Below are 20,574 nucleotides of genomic sequence, written 5' to 3'. Positions count from 1 at the left end.
GCGAAAGTACGTAAGTACACATATAAAGCTAGCAAGCACAACCATGAAGACCGGCAAACCCTTGAAAAGTGTACTTGCAGTTTATTTCGTATAATTGATTTGAATCTATATTCAGGGTTTGTGCACGGTTTCATGGCCAAATTCAAGTACTTTTAGGGACATTCAAGACCTAGTTTCCAGTTTTTCCAGTAGGCTACCATTGAAAGTTGTTTCTTTAAAAAAAAATGTTTTTTTTTTTTTTTTTGCCTTTTCACGAGTATGCAAACGGCTTCTAAAATGCTCTACGAACCCGGTGGCTGGAAATAGTTAGTTTGAAAGGTGTCGATTTTGAAACCCTGTACTTGTAAAAGGTCAATATAAATAAATTTGAATTTGAATTTAAGGGAGGAGGCGTTCCCGTCGGCAGTGATCATTTTATGACCATGTCGGACGGAGCGGCAAAGCGTGAGTGAATTAGCCGCGGCGGTGCTGGCATAGTGATATCATGCTGTTGAGGTGAACGGATACACACAAGTCAAGCCCGAGGAAACCTTGATAAATGTGCTTTCTTGAATGTTCTCAAGCTTTGGGTCACTGGAAAAATGGCTTCCAACTCTACTTGCTAAGCTAAATTATATCACGAACAAAAAAAAAAACGTTCACATTCTCTCACCGAACTTGTAAAGGTCTTAACAAGGCTATTTCAACGTTTTGCAATCCGGAAAGGAGCCACATCCAAGAATTGACCAATTATTCATTAAATGGCCCTATCCATCCATCCATTTTCTCCCACTTATCCTAATATTTCAATATACATTAAAGCAGTACTTCTGAAGTAGTGGGGCGCGCCCGCCCAGGGGGGAGCAGAGCGATACCAGGGGTGGCGCATGTAACCTCGGGGAACATGCCTTTTTTTTTTTTTTTTTTTTGCCGTATTACTGTAGAATAAAGTGTACTTGCACATCCACTCAGTGGGTGGCAGTGGCGCTCTCATTTTCAGAGTGCGTGCAGTATTTTTTTACCTAAGCAAGACCACACAGAAAACAGATATGAAGAGCTGTGCGCCGTTTTCGAAAGCCGTTTTCTGGCCGGACTCACGCAGCAACCCACTGTTTTCTCCGGCTCTCACGTGTCCGCCCGAGAAGTGCCATTTTCGGCTTGGGATCGTCAAGATGATCGCCCTCACCTACGGTTCTCCCTTGACTGCCGAGAATGCGCTTTTTTTTGGGCCGTTTGCCTTTTGGTTTTGACTTTTAATACAGTGGGAGATGAGGAAAGACCACTGTTTACTGTGTCTAAAAATTATTATAGCGGACAGCCGGAAGCCAAATCAATTACGACGCCACTTAAAGACATTAGACCTCAATCTCATTGATAAGCTGCTTGATTGTTTGTCAGCGAAAACTTGCCGCATATTGCCAACAATCGTCCCGCTTTGTCAGTGTTATATCAGTAAACCAGTGAGCACTGTTAGCATGCTCGGTGAAAATAACCCCACACCATTGCAAAGGAAGTGAAACTGAGCAGCGAAAATAAAAACTGTCCTTCTGTAAAATACAATTTTATTTTTTTGCTTATATTCAGTTTTGTTTTTTCAGTCAAATATTTTGGCATATTGTCCTCATTAGTTAATGTTTCTAATCAATTTGAACTTGTTATTATTTACCGATTTTATTACATTTTATCTTTCAGTATGAAATGGTCAAAAATGTACCTTGAGTGTATTTTTACTGTTTGGATGTGACTTTTTTTTTTTAATTCAGGCAAATTGATGTGTGTTAGGTCTTCTGTTACAAACAAAACAATGTTAATAAAGTTATACTTTATTATAAGGATCTATGTTACTTTTTTTCTTTAATAGAAAAAAAGGACACAAAGTTTGGCAGAGGCGTTCTTATAGTAATATTATAGACAAATGATACTATTGGTGGCAGAGAGTTTGGGGGGGCGCGAAACATTTCCGTCTTCCTTGGGGGGGTAACAGAAAATAATTGAAAAGCACTGCATTAAAATATGTTTTTTGGCAATACTTCTAACAAGGTTCTCAATGGTTAAGCCGAAATTTTCCCATTTTAAAAGTCCATAAGCAGCACTTTTTAACTTTAATTTTTATTGACAGAGGTTGGTAGTAACATCTTACATTTACTTGAGTACATTTGTGAGAAAAATGTACTTTTAACAATATATTTACTAATCCACATTTTTTACTTTCATTTGAGTAGATTTGTGAAGAAGAAACACAACTCTTACTCCGCTACTTTTGGCTACACAAAATTTTTAAAATTTATTTATTTTTTAAGTCGATCGACATCTAGCCAAGGAGTCCTAGGGGGGAGCAAGCCGAGCGACTGGCAGAGGGGTGAGGAAGATGGAGAAAAAAAAAGTTACAGAAACAGGAAGTGGTCATACAATAAAAGTATTCTACTGAACGGCAGCAAATGCACATCCATGCATTTAAATACTGCTTTATTTGTATACGTGTACGCTTCATTCGATTCCAACGTATTTATGGGCACGGACTCGAATGCAAGTTCCTCTTAGAGGTAATGATGTGATGCGTGACAACCAACAAACGCAGTGACTCACGGAAAGCGAGAGAGTTTCAGAACGAGCGTGTATTGTGACGAAGCAAACTTATTTGATTTTCCTTAATTTAATAATTAATCTTTTTAGATGGAGTGCTGAGAATTAGTGCCTAACAGCATTTTCAAGTACTTCACGCAAAATTCAAGCATTTTTTAAACCTTGAAAAATCAACATTAAAATCCAAGCGTTTTCAATGATTTCAAGCAGCTGTACGAACCCTAAATATTAGAAAATTGCAATGAATTACAGTGCTTTGCTGAAACACTCAATAGCAATAATTATTATTATTACACACTGAATGAGTCAGTGTAATTTCTTATTAACATTAAAAATACTTATTTGATTATTATGTGAACTATGGTGTGCCTTTGAAAGGAAAAATAATATACACAGCAAAGGATAACACTCATTAGGATTTCACAGTACAATGGGTTGATTATTAGAGGTGTGCAAAATTTCCGATTCTTAGATTATTCGCGATTCGGCCGTGGAAGATTCGAGAACGATTCACAAACATCCAAATTCCGATTATTGAAATATGCCAAGTAAAGCGGAAGTACAACACACTCAGCGCGCCGCGCTGTCTTTGGGGCGCAACGAGGAAGAACGCAGCGAGAGTAGCTAAACATCATGCTTCTCATTACCCGGCCCCTCGGGTAATGCCAATGCTCAACTCACGGCTCTAGCTCAACTCATGCCACGAGATAAAAAAACACAACAACATACCTGGCTGCTGCCAAAAAGCTGCTATAAAGTACGTCATCCACATAATGTCATGGTAGATATCATTTATATAGGACTAGATGCACTATTGATTCGGTAGCGTGAGCAGCACATCTACAATAAGCTAGATGCGGGCGTTAGTAGACGGCCGCCATCTTAAAGCAGTACACTTCCCAGCAAGGCTGTTGTAGCGAACCTTCCAAGCAAACCTAATTAACTTTTTATCTAAAATACTCCTAAATCGGTAAAATATTGACTTGAATCTATCTTTAAAATAGTTTTAAAACTTTCACATGACGGGAGCAATTTTAACAACTTTAACAGTTGATTCACAATATTGAATTAATTGAATGTAGTTTAAAGCTGCTGTTACAGAATGGGGACTGGAGTTTTTTATTTACTGTTATTTTTGTATATTTGTTTGCTGCTATATGTTAACTTGATACTGAAATAGTAGTTTGGTTTAGCCTGAGAGGATTTTTGAACAATTTTGGAACTAAGGTACAAAACATTTAATTTAAAAAAAAAAAAAAAAAAAAAGGAGGGGGGGGGGTGCATCAATAATCGTTTTATAATCGAATCGGAGCCTCTGAATCGTAATCGTAATCGAATCGTTAGGTGCCCAAAGATTCCCAGCTCTATTGATTATCATTTCAAAGGTCTATGGTCAAGGTCTACCACAGTTTACTTGCTAATGGACATCTTGGGGTTGTTGCCGACTTCCACTGTCAAAACAATTACTCGTCATTCCCTTGAATGGCACTATGTAAAGATATCATTATAATTATTACAGTATGTACTGTACATCCATTTAAAAGGATCGCTAAGAGGAACAGAGCAAATTCAAACACAATGCAACATTTATCTTTAGATTAAGCTGTGGAGAATAAATCCCTCAATGGATTCAGCATACAAATCGTAGCTAATGGCAAACTATGAATCATCCATGAGTGGGGGCTAATGCAGCACAGCACCATCATGACGCTTGAAGCTCTTGAAAACACACACACACACACATAGGATCATACGCAATTCTTCTCCTGTCAGGAATACATTAGCAACAATCTCGCTCGATGCTGTTTAGTCAGTCAATACTGATATAAGATCTTTAACCAACAGCAACTGAAAAACTTTTCACCAGCTGTCTTATTAAAGGCTTTATAACAAACCCGGAAATCCCATGTGGCCATTTCCCCTCTAAAATTCACTTTAATGTCTTTTGCTACAACCTTGAACACATTCTCTGGGGCCTTAATCAAATCAATGCCGCTATCCTTTTTTTTCTTCCCCAAACTCACCTCATCGGTTACCTTGAACCTCTTCAACAAGGCCACAAATTTCTGCTTGAAGTTCGGTTGCTGTAACAGAGAATAACAACACAGTAAATATGTCGAAAGGAAATGACTGCCTCAGTGAAAAAGCAATAATTCTGCTTTGTAAATTCTCCCAGGAAATGCCCAGAGGATTACGCATCCGCGGTCACTTCAACGATCATTTTAGTGAGTCCACTGAACCCACAGATCTCATTTACATGCTCATTCACATCCTACTAATGGCTAGCACAAATGGAACGCACTATGTGTTTCCCCTAAAAGCTACAGAGTCAGAAAACAACAGTCTTGGCCTTTTCTTGTGGTCAATGATTAGCCAGCACGAAAATCCATGTGCCACAAGAGAAGGCGACTAACCCTCGTCATGGAGGTGGTCCGAATCATTTTCCTCCGGGCTTTTTTGGGCTTGCGAAGCTCATCATCTTCATCATAAATATCCTGAAATACATGGAAGGGATTGATGATAAATGATTTGATACTGTCAACGTATCGTACACAGATTGTTTAGAATTCTTTTAAGTGTATGGAATTGACTGCTTATTAAACGTTATGAAGCATTCAGGTGAAATGAAGTGGCTGTAAACAACAGATGTGCTGTTGTTGAGTCTTAACTCGTTGGCATTTTAATGCGGGATTCAAGTAGAGCCATCCCGACCAGTTGACGTATTTGATGACATAAATGCGTCAATGACCACAACATACCGTCAACTGGTGATGACGAGTTCATAAAAAAAAAAAAAAACCCGTAACACTTTACAATAAGGGTCCCTTAATTAACATTTTTTAATGCATTTTTAGACAATAACTAATGTTTAAGTAACATGACAATAATTCATTTAATCCCTTATCCAACATTTATTAAGATAATTAACATGAGTTAATGCATTAAGTCAATGCATTAGTTAATGCATTTTAAGACAATAACTAATGTTTAACATTACAATAAGTCATATAATCCCTTATTTAACATTTAGTAATACATTAATTAACATTAGTTAATGCATTAGTCAATGCATAACCAAACAGTAACTAATAGTTTGGTAAAAATTTTTTAAAAAAAAAGGCCTTTATAGGGTTAAGTTTTAGGGTTTAGGGTTTCTTAACTTAAGCATTTACAATTTCTTAGTTAAGGGACACATGTGCTACACTTTACAATAAGGGTCCAAAAAGCATTCAGTAATGGTTAATAAAGGATGGGGGGGGGGGGGGGGGTGACTTAAGCATTTATGATTTCTTAGTTAAGGGACACATGTGTTACACTTTACAATAAGGGTCCAAAAAACATTCAGTAATGGTTAATTAAGGTTAAGTAATCCTTAGGAGGTACGTTCACGTGAAATAATACCATACTTAAGGTTAGGTTATAATATATAATACATTACTTAACATTAATTAACATATACATTAGTGCATTAATAAATAGTTATCAATGTATACTGGTACTAGTAAGTGATTGTTATTTTAAAATGAGAAACATTCTCTGTGAGTCCTTGGGTTCTGCTAACCTTACCCTAAGTTTGGTATTATTTCACGTGAACGTACCTCCTAAGTATTACTTAACCTTAATTAACCATCACTGAATGTTTTTTGGACCCTTCGTACAGAAGTGCAACCTAATAATAATCATCATAATTTTGGCACAACCTTACTTGGTTAATCACATGATAATAATAATAAAAATAACTAACAAACACCCCCCATCCCTAAAAATGTTCTCCTCGGATCAACACAATTCACATAGGTCACCCTTTTTCACTTCAAAACGGCGAATTTTGCCGAAAGGTGAGAGATATTCATGCCTGATATAAAACTTTTGAGCTGTAATTATTATCAGATTTCTTCATTATATTTTTGTTAAGTTAAAGTAGGACATGAACAAAAATCAGCTTCTACTTAGAAAAAAACAATTCACATTTTTGCCAATTTTCGGACATCTTATTGTCTAAACTAGTTTCCTTATAAGGCTGCAACAACTAATCGATTTCATTGATTAGTAAATTATTTGCCAACGAACATGATATTCGATACAGTTGAAGCAAATAGTCATCCATTTTTTCTTCATTGCTACTTACAATATGCAAAAACGACTTCGAGGTTAGTTGTGAAGGTAATTAAAAGAACTGACATTTATCCGATGAATCGGACGATTGAGTAAACGATTAATCGATAACCAAAATAACATAGCGCAAATAAACAAGATTAACGTTCCTCTACCTTGCTATCGTAATGTTAGCCCTACGGAGGGCAAGGTTTCTATTAATTACGACTACTGGCGATGCGTGGCTAACGTGTTGTTAATACAGGTTTTATTTAATCTGTAAAAACACAGCGCTGAGTGATGAGGGTGTAAAATAAAAAAAAAACTATTAAAGCTAGCTCATAGACTTCATAACATAATGAAGTCTATGGCTAACTGTCAATTTTAGCTCGGTAGTCATCGATGGATAAAACACCAAGTAGCACTGGTGCCTAATGTGCTCCAATATAGGCAGGTATCATACATTTATTTTGAACACTGAAAAATCTCAAAATCCTATCAGCACTTACAATTTAGACTAGCTTAAAACTTAACTAGAACTTAAAAATAGCTTGACACCCATGGCGTAGGTTTGGTCTCAACATTGGTAGGGACGATATTACCATAATGCACTGTATGCACATAATGCAAAAAGTAATCCAAATAAGGAACGGCAAGCTTGACTTCATTGTTCCTTGTGGAGGATGGCCTGACCGCAGCAGTTTTGCAGGTTAGCAAGTTTCATGTTATGCTAACTTCGTGTCATGTGCTAATTTTGCTTTTACTTATTTTTCTTTTAATTTACTTTTTTGTGAATTAATAATCATCAACCAAAAAATAATCACTAGATTAGTCAAAAAATTCATCATTGGACTAGTCGACTAGCCGTAAAAATAGTCGACAGAGTAATCAGGAGAAAAATAATCGTTTGGGACAGCCCTACATTCAAGAATACTGAGAAGTACGATAATATATCCAATTTGACGTTTCTGACATCTGTGTGTTCAATTCAGAATGAAATTCATTTACTTATAATTTTTTTGTCATCCTCTTTTTTGGCACTCACCTGGCCATGAGCTGCATCATCACTAGCTTCTTGCTCCGACGAATAACTGTCATCATCCTCCTCAGAATAATTGTCCATGTCTGGAGAGCGATCTAAAGCAAAAAAAAAAGGAGAAACTAATTTCATAGATGAATGTTTATAGAAATATGGTGTTAAAACCAAGAAATTACAAAGAAAAGTGGCCAGAAATCCAAGGCCGCTTCAGTTAATTACTAACTGACTGTGCTTTCTACCATGATCATCAAATCCATTTACTTTGACGTTACCCAACATGTGGAGGATATCACTGTTTGAACAGCAAATTTAATTGGAGGAAACAACCAATTTTATCTAGGATTTTCTTTTCTATTTAATAAGTGTGTCTGCTCCATTCTCTTAAATGGGACGAATGCCATAAAGGATAATTGCAAAGAGGAGCAAGATAAACTTTCTCCCAAAGTGACACAGGCTTAATACCTAGTACATGAGCTCATCTGTTATGTTTGAGTGACCTCCTTAATAACAACCAGAACAGCAAGGGACCAGCATAGCAGGATGAAGGCGTGGAGCCTAAGCTGGGCCAAATATTTTCCCCACTGTCCAGAATTAGAGCAGTGTAAGGTAATAGGCTCGACATCTGTTCGGCACACAGATCAACATTACAACCATAGTAAAAGAGAGTAACATATTCTCAGACTTAGATTGGGAAAGCATTATCAGACTTCGTCTCCGTTTGTGAAATGGAATCGGTGCCAAGAGACAAGCTGCCAATCACTATTACGCAAGGCAATATGTAAAGAAAGGGAGAGGGGTGACAGTTCCCACCTGAGGTTTTAGTCTTTCTGCCAGTCTGTCCACTGCCGTCCTCGTGGTCAATGGGCTGGCTAGAAAGCGAGTACACACTGATCTCCGCCACACGTACCGGAGCTTCTTTTACGTTGCTATGGAGACCGAGAATCTGGCCCCCGTCTGTCGGGTGTTGCATCACCTGAACATAAAGACATTATCAGAAAATGAAAATAGACTCGCTCATTTCCATAACTTTCCACCTGCATGATTCTTGAGCATACATTTTCTTACACAACTAGGACAAGTTCACCTCATCCATCTTAATAACCAATTTTCCTAAGCAAAGATGGAATCATGTCTTGAGCAATTTCTGCATGGATCAATCACTCAGCAGAGACGCTGAAGCGAAAGGATGAAAGATTTGTTATCTCTATCTTCACATAGCTAATACTGATCCAGGAAAAGTAGGCTCTATTACATTGTTTTACAACAAGCAAATGATGACAGGCAGCGAAGCAATCTCTAAATTAATCTTGACTCCCACAGAATTGCTTATTTTCCATCTCAATTGTGTAACAGACCAAAGCCAATTTGCTTGTATCATGCAAGCAGTGTAACAACTTTATTGCTTTGTTCCAATCTCTATCTAGGGAGTTGCTGTAATATTTCACATTATGAATTGCTATAGAGGGGGTAGGATCATTTGCCTCAAACACTCACAATGGCTGGAATTCAGAACAAGGGCAAAAGACCAAATTAAAAAAAAAAAACATGACGTCCTGGAATTGCTCACAGATAAAAATGAGGAATACTATAATGTTCAATTTAGTCTTATAGTTATACAAGCTAGTGCAACAGCTGAAAGACATTTTAAATTGCAGCAATGCCTCAGTTTTGTTTTCAGATACTAGCCTTAATTCCTGTTCCGAGGCTATGGCTAGAATCGTTAAACATTAAGAAGCAAAGGCAACCAAAGAGCTTTGCCTGACGTAACAATATCCGTATGGGAATATCACCCTAGTAATAAGTAATGAAACAATAGTCCAAACTCGCAGATTCTTAACCCCAAATGACATAGATTGAGGACTTGGAACCATATTTTCATTGCATAAACATCCACACTGGGCATTACACCAGAATTGGTCCATTATTTCTATATATCATGGTTCAAAGCATCACTTTCAAGAAAAAATACATCCAAAACCAGCTCCAGATGGCCCATAATCTCATACAGCATTATGCTCGGAGCATGAATCATTTAAAAATCAAGTGTAACACCAGCAGGGCTCTCCCTGGCAAGAAAACCAAGGTAGAGGGCTATGAATACATGTCAATCACTGTCAGGGAGGAAAACAGAAAGCCTTTTTCAAAAAACCACAATAGCTTTCTCGTGAAACTAAGCATACAAATGCAAAATGCAATACCTCTGCCATATTGATAACTCCCACAGCCAAAGTCTTGTAGCCCAGGATGGTTCGATTCTTGTAGCGTTTCCTCCTTTGCAGCATGATCTGTAGTCTGTTGGCATCCCTCTTCAAAAAATGGGGGTACTACAAATGAAAAAAATAAAGATCGATCGCATCTTAATCCATTTTAAATGTACGCTGACACTTTTTGACGATTACATGTCACAAACACATATGCTCTCCATCTGATAACTTTGAAAATGATGGGAATCCTTTTGTTTATCCATTAGCTTTGTAATGTAGTGATTAACTGATTCTGATTTTCAAGATTTTTCCAAAAGGGTTTAAAAGCATGCTAGCAAATATCTGGTCTTGCCAAAAAATAAGAATTTAAGAAGGGGAAAAAATACTTTTTCACCGCATTGTACGTAAATCCCATGATTACCGCACAGTACTTACTTTCAACTCTCCATGGAATCATCTGGAGCTCATTTATCCAGGTACTTCTTTACATTTGTCACCTGCCTGTGACATTTTTATAGCTTTTTGGGCAGTCTCAGACCACGAAGTAGGAACCTAATTTAGCCTTGAATTGGACCACTGACTTGTGGATGAATAGTATTAAACCATTTTGTACAGATTGTATTCATTTGAAGCCAGAATGATTAATTATGTCCGATATTAGATAATGGACTGGCAACCCTAAGAAAAAGGCTCATCCAAGTCGACTAAATTAAAAATCACGCTATCTTTTTTTAATATCTTTTTTAATCAAGATGCAAAAAGCCAAGCGGTAGACTAACAATAAAATGATCAGCCTGCTCTTACAGTGACGTCAAATCATCACATAACACATTAATTTAATATAAAGTCACTCTATTCTTATTTAAACTCACATGAACATGCATACACACACATGCACGCGCGCGCACGCACACACACACACACACACACACAGTTCTGAAACACAAACACACAACACCAATGGAGTTGCAAAGAGTACCAGAATGGCAACAAGTTACTCTCCACTTATAGTTGTCAAGTAACTGCCGTGTCAGTGAGAGAATTCACAGCACAGTGACAAAGTGCTTGCCTGTAGTGAGAATGTGAGTTCCAGATCAGTCTCCATTAGACCACTGGGTGGGAGGACATACTCGTTGGATCGCAGAAGACGCTTTGAACCCTAAAAAATAAAGTCACACTTTCTCATGCAAGCCAATCTCAATATTCTGGATTTCGAAGAATGTTACATATCATAAAAATGTAATGAGAATAATGAATTGTTACTGGCAGAGCATTGTAATGTACAGAAGGACATACTGTTACAACCTAACCGATGACTGCAGCACAAGATTTATTATGTAAAGAGCGGGGAGAAAAAGAAAAATTGCAGTCTGTATCTGACCTTGTCACTAGTTCTTTACAAAAGGAGCCTTGTGTGCGCTCTTTTCTCATGTTCCATCACCAGTACAATGAATCAGGGCACAAAAGCAAGGCACCCTCCAACTGCCTGACATGCATTTACAATACACAGACTTGGCAAGAAATGCTTGTACTCAATGTCCTCATCACCCCTCTCTCCCTCGAACTTGTGCTCTGGAACAAGCCTTTACTCCTTTCGTTCTCTGCCAAATGGTAGACAAGTCCAACTTCAGTCAAACTCCCTATTTTTTTGGCAGCACACGTCTATATTTAAAACAACTACCAAAAATATCTAATTGGAAAAATACAAGGTATAGTCATTCCCAGATAGACCTTGTAATAACTTTGTAATGTAATGGACATAATAAAAAGATTTAAAGAATCGGTGTAAGGGTTGTTTGGGCTTGGCAGAGATAGTGTAGTCTCAAGGATAGATAGACAGTGATAGAAGACAGCAGATGATAACTAATGGACCACTGTCTGAGAATCTGTCCATTATGGACCCAGACCTACGGCCCAAAAGACAGCTTTTAGTATTTAATATTATGGATATATATCAGGCCTGAACGATATTGGAAAAAAGTATTGCTGCAATTTTTTGGGGGGGTTGCGATATACTGCGATATTATATTGTGATATAAAAAATATATAACATATATATATATATATATATATATATATATATATATATATATATTTTTTTTTTAACGAAATTTTCACTTTGACTTCAATTTGACCTGAATAGCTGTTTGGAAAGACTTTGGATGACTCACCATGACCCCAATGTACAGTGAACCCTCGTTTTTCGCGGTCAATTGGGACCAGAACCCGCCGCGATAAGTGAATAACCGCGAAGTAGTGCGCCCCCCCCCCCCCCCATTTTTTTGTTTTGTTTTTTGTGTGTGCTCAATGTATTTATTCAGATTTAGCATTGGAAAGAGATACGTATAAGACATGTTTTTTTTCCTCACTTTTTCCCCCAAAGTATGATTAAAAAATATATATATACACATATATATATATATATATATATATATTAATAAATGGTTTTTAAGCACTTGTAATGTAATAATTATGATCAGTTCTAAACATAACTGTTTTTTTCCCCTCACTTTTTCCCCCAAAGTATGATTAAAAAAAATATATATATACATATATATATATTAATAAATGGTTTTTAAGCACTTCTAATGTAATAATTATGATCAGTTCTAAACATAACTGTCCAACCAAATCATTTTTGAACAAGAATAAAGTACTGTAGTAGAAAAATGCTTGGCTTTATTAAATGCTTCTGTTTATCTACCTTAGCTGTGACTCTTGGAGTGACATGTAGAAATTACAAACTCCTCATGATCACTTCTGGCATTTATTTTATATGTCTCGAACTTCTCCACACACACATTTATTCCAGCACGGCTTCCTTGCAAAAACTGTTTAACAAGTTAAACGATGATTGAAACATTGCTGCGCTGTGAAGTCTGCTTCTTTGGCAAGATCAAAGATAACCAGCATCGTAACTTTAATAGGCAAGTGCTGTAGTGACAGTGAGGAACAAAGAGCTGGCAGAGGGAGGGTGTGAGGCTGTGCGCTGAGCAGAAAGCAAGGCGTATGTGGATTAAAAAAAATAACTATTGCACGTCCTTGCGATGGGACTATCGCGCACACGCACATCACAATGGCGATGTTTAAACGATATATAGTTCAGGCTTGATATATATGTATATATTTGGAAATTTGACATGTATCTGCCTTTTTTTTAATCCGACCGGCCGCTATGAAAAAAAAAAAAAATTAAACTGGGTTATTTCAGCACAGATGCAGCCAGGCCTCTCTCTCCTGCACTTGTATTCACTCCGTCCTATGATTGGTTAAATGGTAATGATAAATGGAGTTATACAGTAGTACCTCGACATACGATCGCTTCGACTCACGATCTTTTCGACATCCGACGTAAAATTTGACTTGTCATTTGTTTCTACATCCGACGACATGCTCGAAATACGACGATTTTTGACAGCGCCGTAGTTTCTTTGTTTTGCCGGAAGACAGACGCACGGCTGATTATCTTGTGAGAAAAAACAACACTGGTTCCAAAAAGGTTAGTGCAGGTGGAGAAAAAAAAAAAAGAAAAGGTGACGCTTACCATTGAAATGAAGATGTAAATGATAGCAAAATATAAGTATGGTGTGTGCATCCATGAACTGGGTCGACAATAGGGCCGTAGAATGGCGATCTCGGCCAGCGGGCAGCCTCCGTTCACCAGTCTTTATAAGTTAAGGTGACAATTCTTATTGTGGTAACATCGCCAAAGAAATCGCCAGCTTCATCAGGTTTCCAATCATTTATTCCATCAACTTGTGCAACACAACACGCCTAGTGTCCGCTGCTGTTGACGCCAGCGTCAAAACAGAAAGTATAATAGAACCGCTCTCCCGTGCGTTCAGCAAAAAAGTCCGCCACATTAGAACCCGATTCGTTATATTATTACAGGTATTATTATTGTTTATTATCATTATTATTATTATTATTATTATCATTATTATGATTTTTATTCATAATTTATTTGTTTTGCTCTTTGTAATTGCTATTTGCAATAGTAACAGCAGTATTTATTAAGGATTAAGTGTAGGTTTTAGGGCTGTGGAACGTATTAATGGAATTATAAGAATCATACGACCATTTCGACTAACAAACAAGGTCCAGGAACAAATTAACTTCGTATTTGGAGGTAACACGGTACTTATATTGCGCCTCTCCACCTTTTTAAGGCCCTCAAAGCGCTTCACGCTATACCCTCATCTACCTAGTGGTGACGCAGCACCAGGAGCAACGTGAGGTTTCTTGCTCAAGGACACTTACACGAGGTCATAAAGGCGGAGAATTCAGGGAAAAATTCAGAGAGCTATTTTTTATTCAATTTTCGTCTTCTTCTTCTTAAGGTTCTGCTGACCCTATATTTTGTTGTATTGTATTTTAAGTTGAAAAATTTCAGAGAGCTATTTATTTAACCTTTTATTCAACTTTATAAGAGCATGTTTAAGAGTCGAGGAAATTCAGGCACGTCTGGCGCTATTATTTTGTATTTGTGTGATTAAATAAACATGCTTTCGGCATTTCAGTGAAGTTCAGTGTTTGTATTATTAAACTTTTTTTGACGCCAATTTTTACACTTTTACTGAAAATGAATATCGGCCCCTCTAACTACTAATAATCGGTATCGGTCCTGAAAAACCCATATCGGTCAATCTCTACTAAACAGCAATGGTTTTATGGCAGGCGAAACGTGTAACCCAACGACATACAAGTTAATGTGACCCTTATTCAGCCAATAGATTCTACATTTCAACCGGTAAGCGCGGTCAATTCTGTTACTACTTGCTTCTGAGAGCACTTATTACCGTATTGGCCTAAATATTGCATTGAAATAAGACTGAAAAAGTAGGGGTCGTTTTATATTTGCGGTCTAGACATTATACCCATTCACGACACTAGATGGTGCCAGATATCATTGAAGCGATGTTCTGTCATGACAGATGGTAAATGGTAAATGGTGTTATACTTATATAGCGCTTTTCCCCCTTTCAAGGCGCTCAAAGCGCTTTACACTATCTCGCCATCTCAGCTACTCTCAAGTTTAACCAGTTTGCATTATTTTTTTGCAGTGTTTTTCCTTATTCAGATTTGTTTCAAGACTACAGTTATAGTTAGACTTCACTTTGATGGTTAATGCAGTTATTGCAATTTTGTTGTTTTATCACAATAAATTGGTTTATTTACATTTCAAAAACCAGAAGCAATTCATTTACGAATGCGATCACACTTTAGTTTACATATTTAAATGTTCAGATGTTAAGATTTGAATGAGGCAAATAACATGCTTTTTCTCTCAAATATATTGTTATAATCATTTGTGTCAGATGTATTGTAATTATTTTCGGTCTTTTTTCTAACCTGAGTTTTGAAAAAGAGGGGGTCGTCTTATAATAAGGGCCGTCTTATATTCGGGCCAATACGATAAAAGCAGAAATGTGAAACGCCTGGCCAGAGAAACCATGTTTTTGAACAAACAACCGAATATCTGTTCAGGTCTGCCATGCTATGCTTAAAAACTGCGCTACAATGAGCAAACAACTGTCACTGAAGGCTACAATGTCTCTTGACTTTAGAGTAAATGCAATTTTCTTTATTGTATTATCTCAACTGAAACTGAAAAAAATAATAAAACCAAATTATAAAAAATATTTATTTTACTGTGAATTTAAAAATGCCATTGAACATCAGTACAGACACTTCTTAAACCTCACACAACAATTTCAACGTTTTAATTACGTTCATCTTCATGCAGAGTTTGGATTGAGTTTCGTTAGGCAAAGCACAGCATACAGATCTGTTAAAACACAACTGCTTTATTGCCTGAGTGATAAAATAAAATGCACAAACATAGAGCCCACGTCACACCTTTTAGTATCCTTCAGTCATCCAAAATCTTATTGTTGCTACTCCTTAGTGACCTTTAGTAGTGACATTTACCAAACAGTAAAACAATCCATGCTTTGTGGTGTTGTACGATTGTTCACAAATTATTATTTTCTTTCGACTTCAAGGTTTAATGCCAAAGGGTGACACCATTGCCATGAGTCAACACCTGTTAAGGTCGCACACAAGTCATGAATTATAACATTCTAAATCCCTCTTAAGGTGCTAATGCACCTACCTAGTAGTAATGTTAGTCTGCTATTTTAAGCACGCGAGTGGATGTGACATACCAGAGCTGCCTGTGCTAAGAAGGCTTTTTATCAATTGGCAGGATTAGCGCCATGACTTATTGTTAACGAGGCTGGCGATTATGTTGAACAGGGTGCAGCGCAAGCAAAGAATTGGGGGGAAAAAAATAAAAGGCTCAAAAGATTACACCGACTCACCTGTATTTTGACAGCAATAGAAAGCGAATTCAGTTCTTTGTCCAATTCTTTCAGCACAACTAGTTTTTTCAAAGTGAGGCTGCAGAGCCTGTGTGAGAGAAGAAGAAAAAAGGTTATAGAAATGCAAGAAAATTTGGACATTTTTAGGCCTCCAGGTAGAACTAAAAATGGAACAGATTCAAGAAGCACATATCCAAGTAAAACTTAAAAATATTTGTCATCAGAGCAATTCTTTCACTTAGTCATGCCTAAGTGATGCTATATTAATGATTGAATAGATGGCTAACTGTTTACTCATTGTCGTTCTAAATATGTTAGCATTAATCTAAATATCTTTCATTTGTGAAGGGATAAGAGATAGAACAAATGAATACAAGGAAGGTGACATCACTCAAATTCTTGTTTTTTGAGTAAGTGAAGAACTTTCAGACCAGGTTTGCTTAACTTCCTCATGACCTACTTTTCCCATCAGTCCTGTAACATTAAATTATGATCAAAGGTGAGTAAGAAAGACAACGTTAACACCCAGCTATGCAGACACCCATTCCTTTTGAGAGCCACACCACAACACTCAATGATTTCACTCTCGAAACTCCCTGCTCGGCAAGTGTGATTAAGAAAGGCACTGAGAAAATGATAGCACGAGATATGACGGACGTCTGGTGTATGGAGGAACTAAGTGTAAGTGTGAAATGTGAAAATGAACGTGTGACTGCCCATCCTGCCACTTTACTTTTAACTTTAAAAGCAGCATTTGCAACCAAATGAAAAGAAAACTGCATATTCAACTTATTTCATAATTCATAGACTTCATAATATATACAATTATGAAGTCTATGCATAATTATTATTTAAATGTATTATTACTGCCTGATGAGCACAAAAAACACATTAACTTTTCATATTTATACATGCATGTATGTATGTTTGTCTAAATACTGAATGCAAATCTGTTAAGAGTCTGGAGTAACCAAATGTTATACCTTGTAGAATCTTGCCTTATGGTGAGGATGAGTCACCAGCAGCACAGCTCTATGTCAGGAGGGGGGAGGGGTGGAAGAAAACAGGACTGATGGCTCAACAACAAACATCTCTCTCGTCACTGCTCTGCGTGTAATTAAAAAGGCTGCAGGCGCTGAATGGGTCACATCAGGAACCAGTTCTGTTTTTTTTTTTCATTTCAAATTTGTCAGAAGTGTTATCTGTGCTCCTGTCTGCCACTGGATTGTGTTGAAGGTGTTAATTGAAGCCATCTGGTCAGGCCTGGTGCCAGTTCAATTTGCCACCTAAACAAGTGACTGCAGCGACTGATCTGGTGTTGTCCAAAATCAATTTTTATTACGTTTAAAAAGCGCAACTGCCTTTAATATGATCGTTTCAGAGTGCAGCTCACTGCACAGAAATGGAAAGAAAAATCGAGAGGCAGTCGAGGTTTGTTCATCTCACAGCAATAAACCTCCTCAAAACGTTTTTTAACTTCAAAAACAACAACTGTAAACACAGGAATTTATTGTTCTTATATAAGCAATCGACCAAAACACGAGTTTAAAAAGCTTCTACTTCAGCGATATTGGCTGATATGTTCACTTCCTCCAACACAGATGCCAATATAACTACTTTCAGACGACTATTGTGACCAGTAGTCGTAGTGGCATATACATTTGTCAACAAGAAACCAAACAGTAGAATCCATAAATCCATACTTCAAAAGTATGGCTGGGTTGAGCTGCGGTTTCAAATTGCTGTGAACAGGAGGTGAGAAGTAAAGATAATTTTTTTTGTTTTTTTTCAAATTCTGTTTGCTAGCTGATAAGAGCAAACACGTCAAGAGGACCTTTTTCCAATTTTCCTACACACACAAAGTTTAGCTAAGATCTTGTTGTCTCATCATTAAGTCAAGGCTAATGATGCTTTTTTTACTGTGTATCACAAAAGTGAGTACACTCCTCGCATTTCTGCAGATATTTAAGTATATCTTTTCATGGGACAACACTGACAAAATGACACTTTGACACAATGAAAAGTGGTCTTTGTTCAGCTGATATAATAGAGTTAATTTATTTTCCCCTCAAAATAACTCAAAATATTGCCATTAATATCTAAACCCCTGGCAACAAAAGTGAGTACACCTCATAGAAACTACGTACATCTCTAAATGTCCAAATTGAGTACTGCTTGTCATTTTCTCTCCAAAATGTCATGTGACTCGTTACAGGAGTGCTGCCAGCATTGCTGCAGAGATTGAAGAGGTGGGGGGTCAGCCTGTTAGTGCTCAGACCATACGCCGCACTCTACATCAAATTGGTGTGCATTGCTGTCACCCCAGGAGAAAGCCTCTTCTGAAGACGGTACACAAGAAAGCCCGCAAACAGTTTGTCAACAAAGCACATGGATTACTGGAACCATGTTCTATGGTCTGATGAGACGGGCGGGCTTTCTTGTGCGGCATATGGTCTGAGCACTAACAGGCTGACCCCCCACCTCTTCAATCTGACAATGCCCTGACTACTTTTAATGCGGGACAACGCGCTGACATCACGTGCGTAGAGGAAGAAGCAATAAAAAAAAAAAAAAAAAAAACTTTACTGCAGCCGACAGCCGCAACAAACTACGCCCACATGATGCTAGTGTGGTAGCAGGTAGTGTCCGATGCGTCTCATAGATATCGCATGCATTTAGGACTAGATGCGAAATGACAGACTCCGCCGCGTCTGGGCAGCGTTAGTAAACAGCCGCCATCTTTAAGAAGTAGACTTCTCAGCGCTAATAAGTATAACGTTACTGTCAATCGCTCACGTAACATTAGCCCTTCAGAGGGCTAGGTTTCTATTGATTATGACCACTGTCGATGCGTGGCTAACATGTCTTACATACAGTCTTTATTTAATCTGTAAAAAAACAACGCTGTAGAGTGATGAGGGTGTAAAATTAAAACATAATAAAGCTAACTGTCAGTTTTAGCTCAGTAGTCATTGCTGAATAAAACACCAAGTAGCACTGGACCCTAATGTGCTCCAATACAGCAGGTATCATACATTTATTTTGAACACTGCAAAAACTCAAAATCCTATCAGGACTTACAGTTTAGACTAACTTAAAACTTAACTAGAACTTAAGAATAGATTGACACAAATGTAAATTCAATTGAAACACATGGGAAAAACACATAGCTTTAAAGTGATGTGTGTTATCAAGCGGAATTACATTTTTAGGTAAGAAATATTTTTTTTTATAAGATCTAGAAGTTTTTTGGAGTGAAAGCAGTGAATTTTTTTTTCTAGTCACATCTAAGATGCAATTGTTGGCTGTTTTCAACAATGTACATCGAAAATAAAGACATTGATTGACTGAAAATGGTTCAATATTGGATGAAATGTCTTTTTTTCTCGTGTATATTTATAATTGCTCTTTACCTAAAAAAAAAAAGTTTTATCCAATTACTCGATTAATTGATACGAATTTTCAGTCGATTACCGATTACTAAAATATTCGATAGCTGCAGCCCTAAACGAGTCACATGACATTTTGGAGGGAAAATGACAAGCAGTACTCAATTTGGACATTTAGGGATGTACGTAGTCTCTATGGCGTGTAGAGGGGTTTAGATATTAATGGCTATATTTTGAGTTATTTTGAGGGGAAAATAAATTAACTCTATTATATAAGCTGCACACAGACTACTTTTCATTGTGTCAAAGTGCCATTTTGTCAGTGTTGTCCCATGAAAAGATATACGTAAATATCTGCAGAAATGCGAGGGGTGTACTCACTTTTGTGATACACTGAACATGGTAATCGCTGCTTAACTGATTGATGTTAATATAACCCATTATATAATAATATTAGATTTCAGATTTTTATTTTATGTATTTATTTATTTTTAATGAAAGTACCATTTATTGATTTACCACACATTCACACGAGAGGGTATTTAGGTTTGGGAAATTAACAGTCATTGTGTATTTATAATTGGAGGAAAAAAAGCTTCAATAGTACTGTCCTGGGTGCGACCAGATCTCTTGGACGTATTTACAGTTCCAACCAGCCATAAAATTTAATTCACACATATTAGAGCATCAGAACCTAAGGTAAAACGCCTGATGGCTGATTTATTGAGCACTCTAATGGTGCCTGAGCACTCTTTTGAGCTAATAGCTTTAGCTTAACATGGCATCACGGACAGCGACATGGGAGGGCTAAGCCTATTAGAATAACCGTGTCATTTGTTGTAACTTTACCAATAGTTGACCTTATCGCATTCCAGAATGGAGCAAAACTGCAAAATAAAGTATTTTCCTCCTCAGAATATAATCACCATTTTCAAAACATTGACTGATACTCAGATGTTTAA

The 20,574-nt window shown here is 37.2% G+C and overlaps 1 protein-coding gene across 2 annotated transcripts in view; it reads right to left on the bottom strand.

The window, feature by feature from the left end:
- Positions 1–20,574, bottom strand: part of zmp:0000000755 (phosphofurin acidic cluster sorting protein 2) — a 72,488-nt gene that overhangs the window by 35,293 nt on the left and 16,621 nt on the right. For both annotated transcript variants that reach the window (XM_057847865.1, XM_057847866.1), the window contains exons 2-8: positions 16,224–16,311; positions 10,970–11,059; positions 9,895–10,020; positions 8,507–8,669; positions 7,703–7,794; positions 4,977–5,057; positions 4,587–4,646 (exon numbers count right to left, since the gene is read on the bottom strand). In XM_057847865.1, the coding sequence (XP_057703848.1) occupies positions 4,587–4,646; positions 4,977–5,057; positions 7,703–7,794; positions 8,507–8,669; positions 9,895–10,020; positions 10,970–11,059; positions 16,224–16,311 (700 nt within the window). The remainder of the gene's footprint in view (positions 1–4,586; positions 4,647–4,976; positions 5,058–7,702; positions 7,795–8,506; positions 8,670–9,894; positions 10,021–10,969; positions 11,060–16,223; positions 16,312–20,574) is intronic.

This window comes from Corythoichthys intestinalis, chromosome 10 (genome assembly GCF_030265065.1).
Source record: "Corythoichthys intestinalis isolate RoL2023-P3 chromosome 10, ASM3026506v1, whole genome shotgun sequence".
NCBI lineage: Eukaryota > Metazoa > Chordata > Actinopteri > Syngnathiformes > Syngnathidae > Corythoichthys > Corythoichthys intestinalis.
The sequence above is the reverse complement of the archived record's forward strand: the minus strand, read 5'-3'. Positions and strand labels throughout refer to the sequence as shown.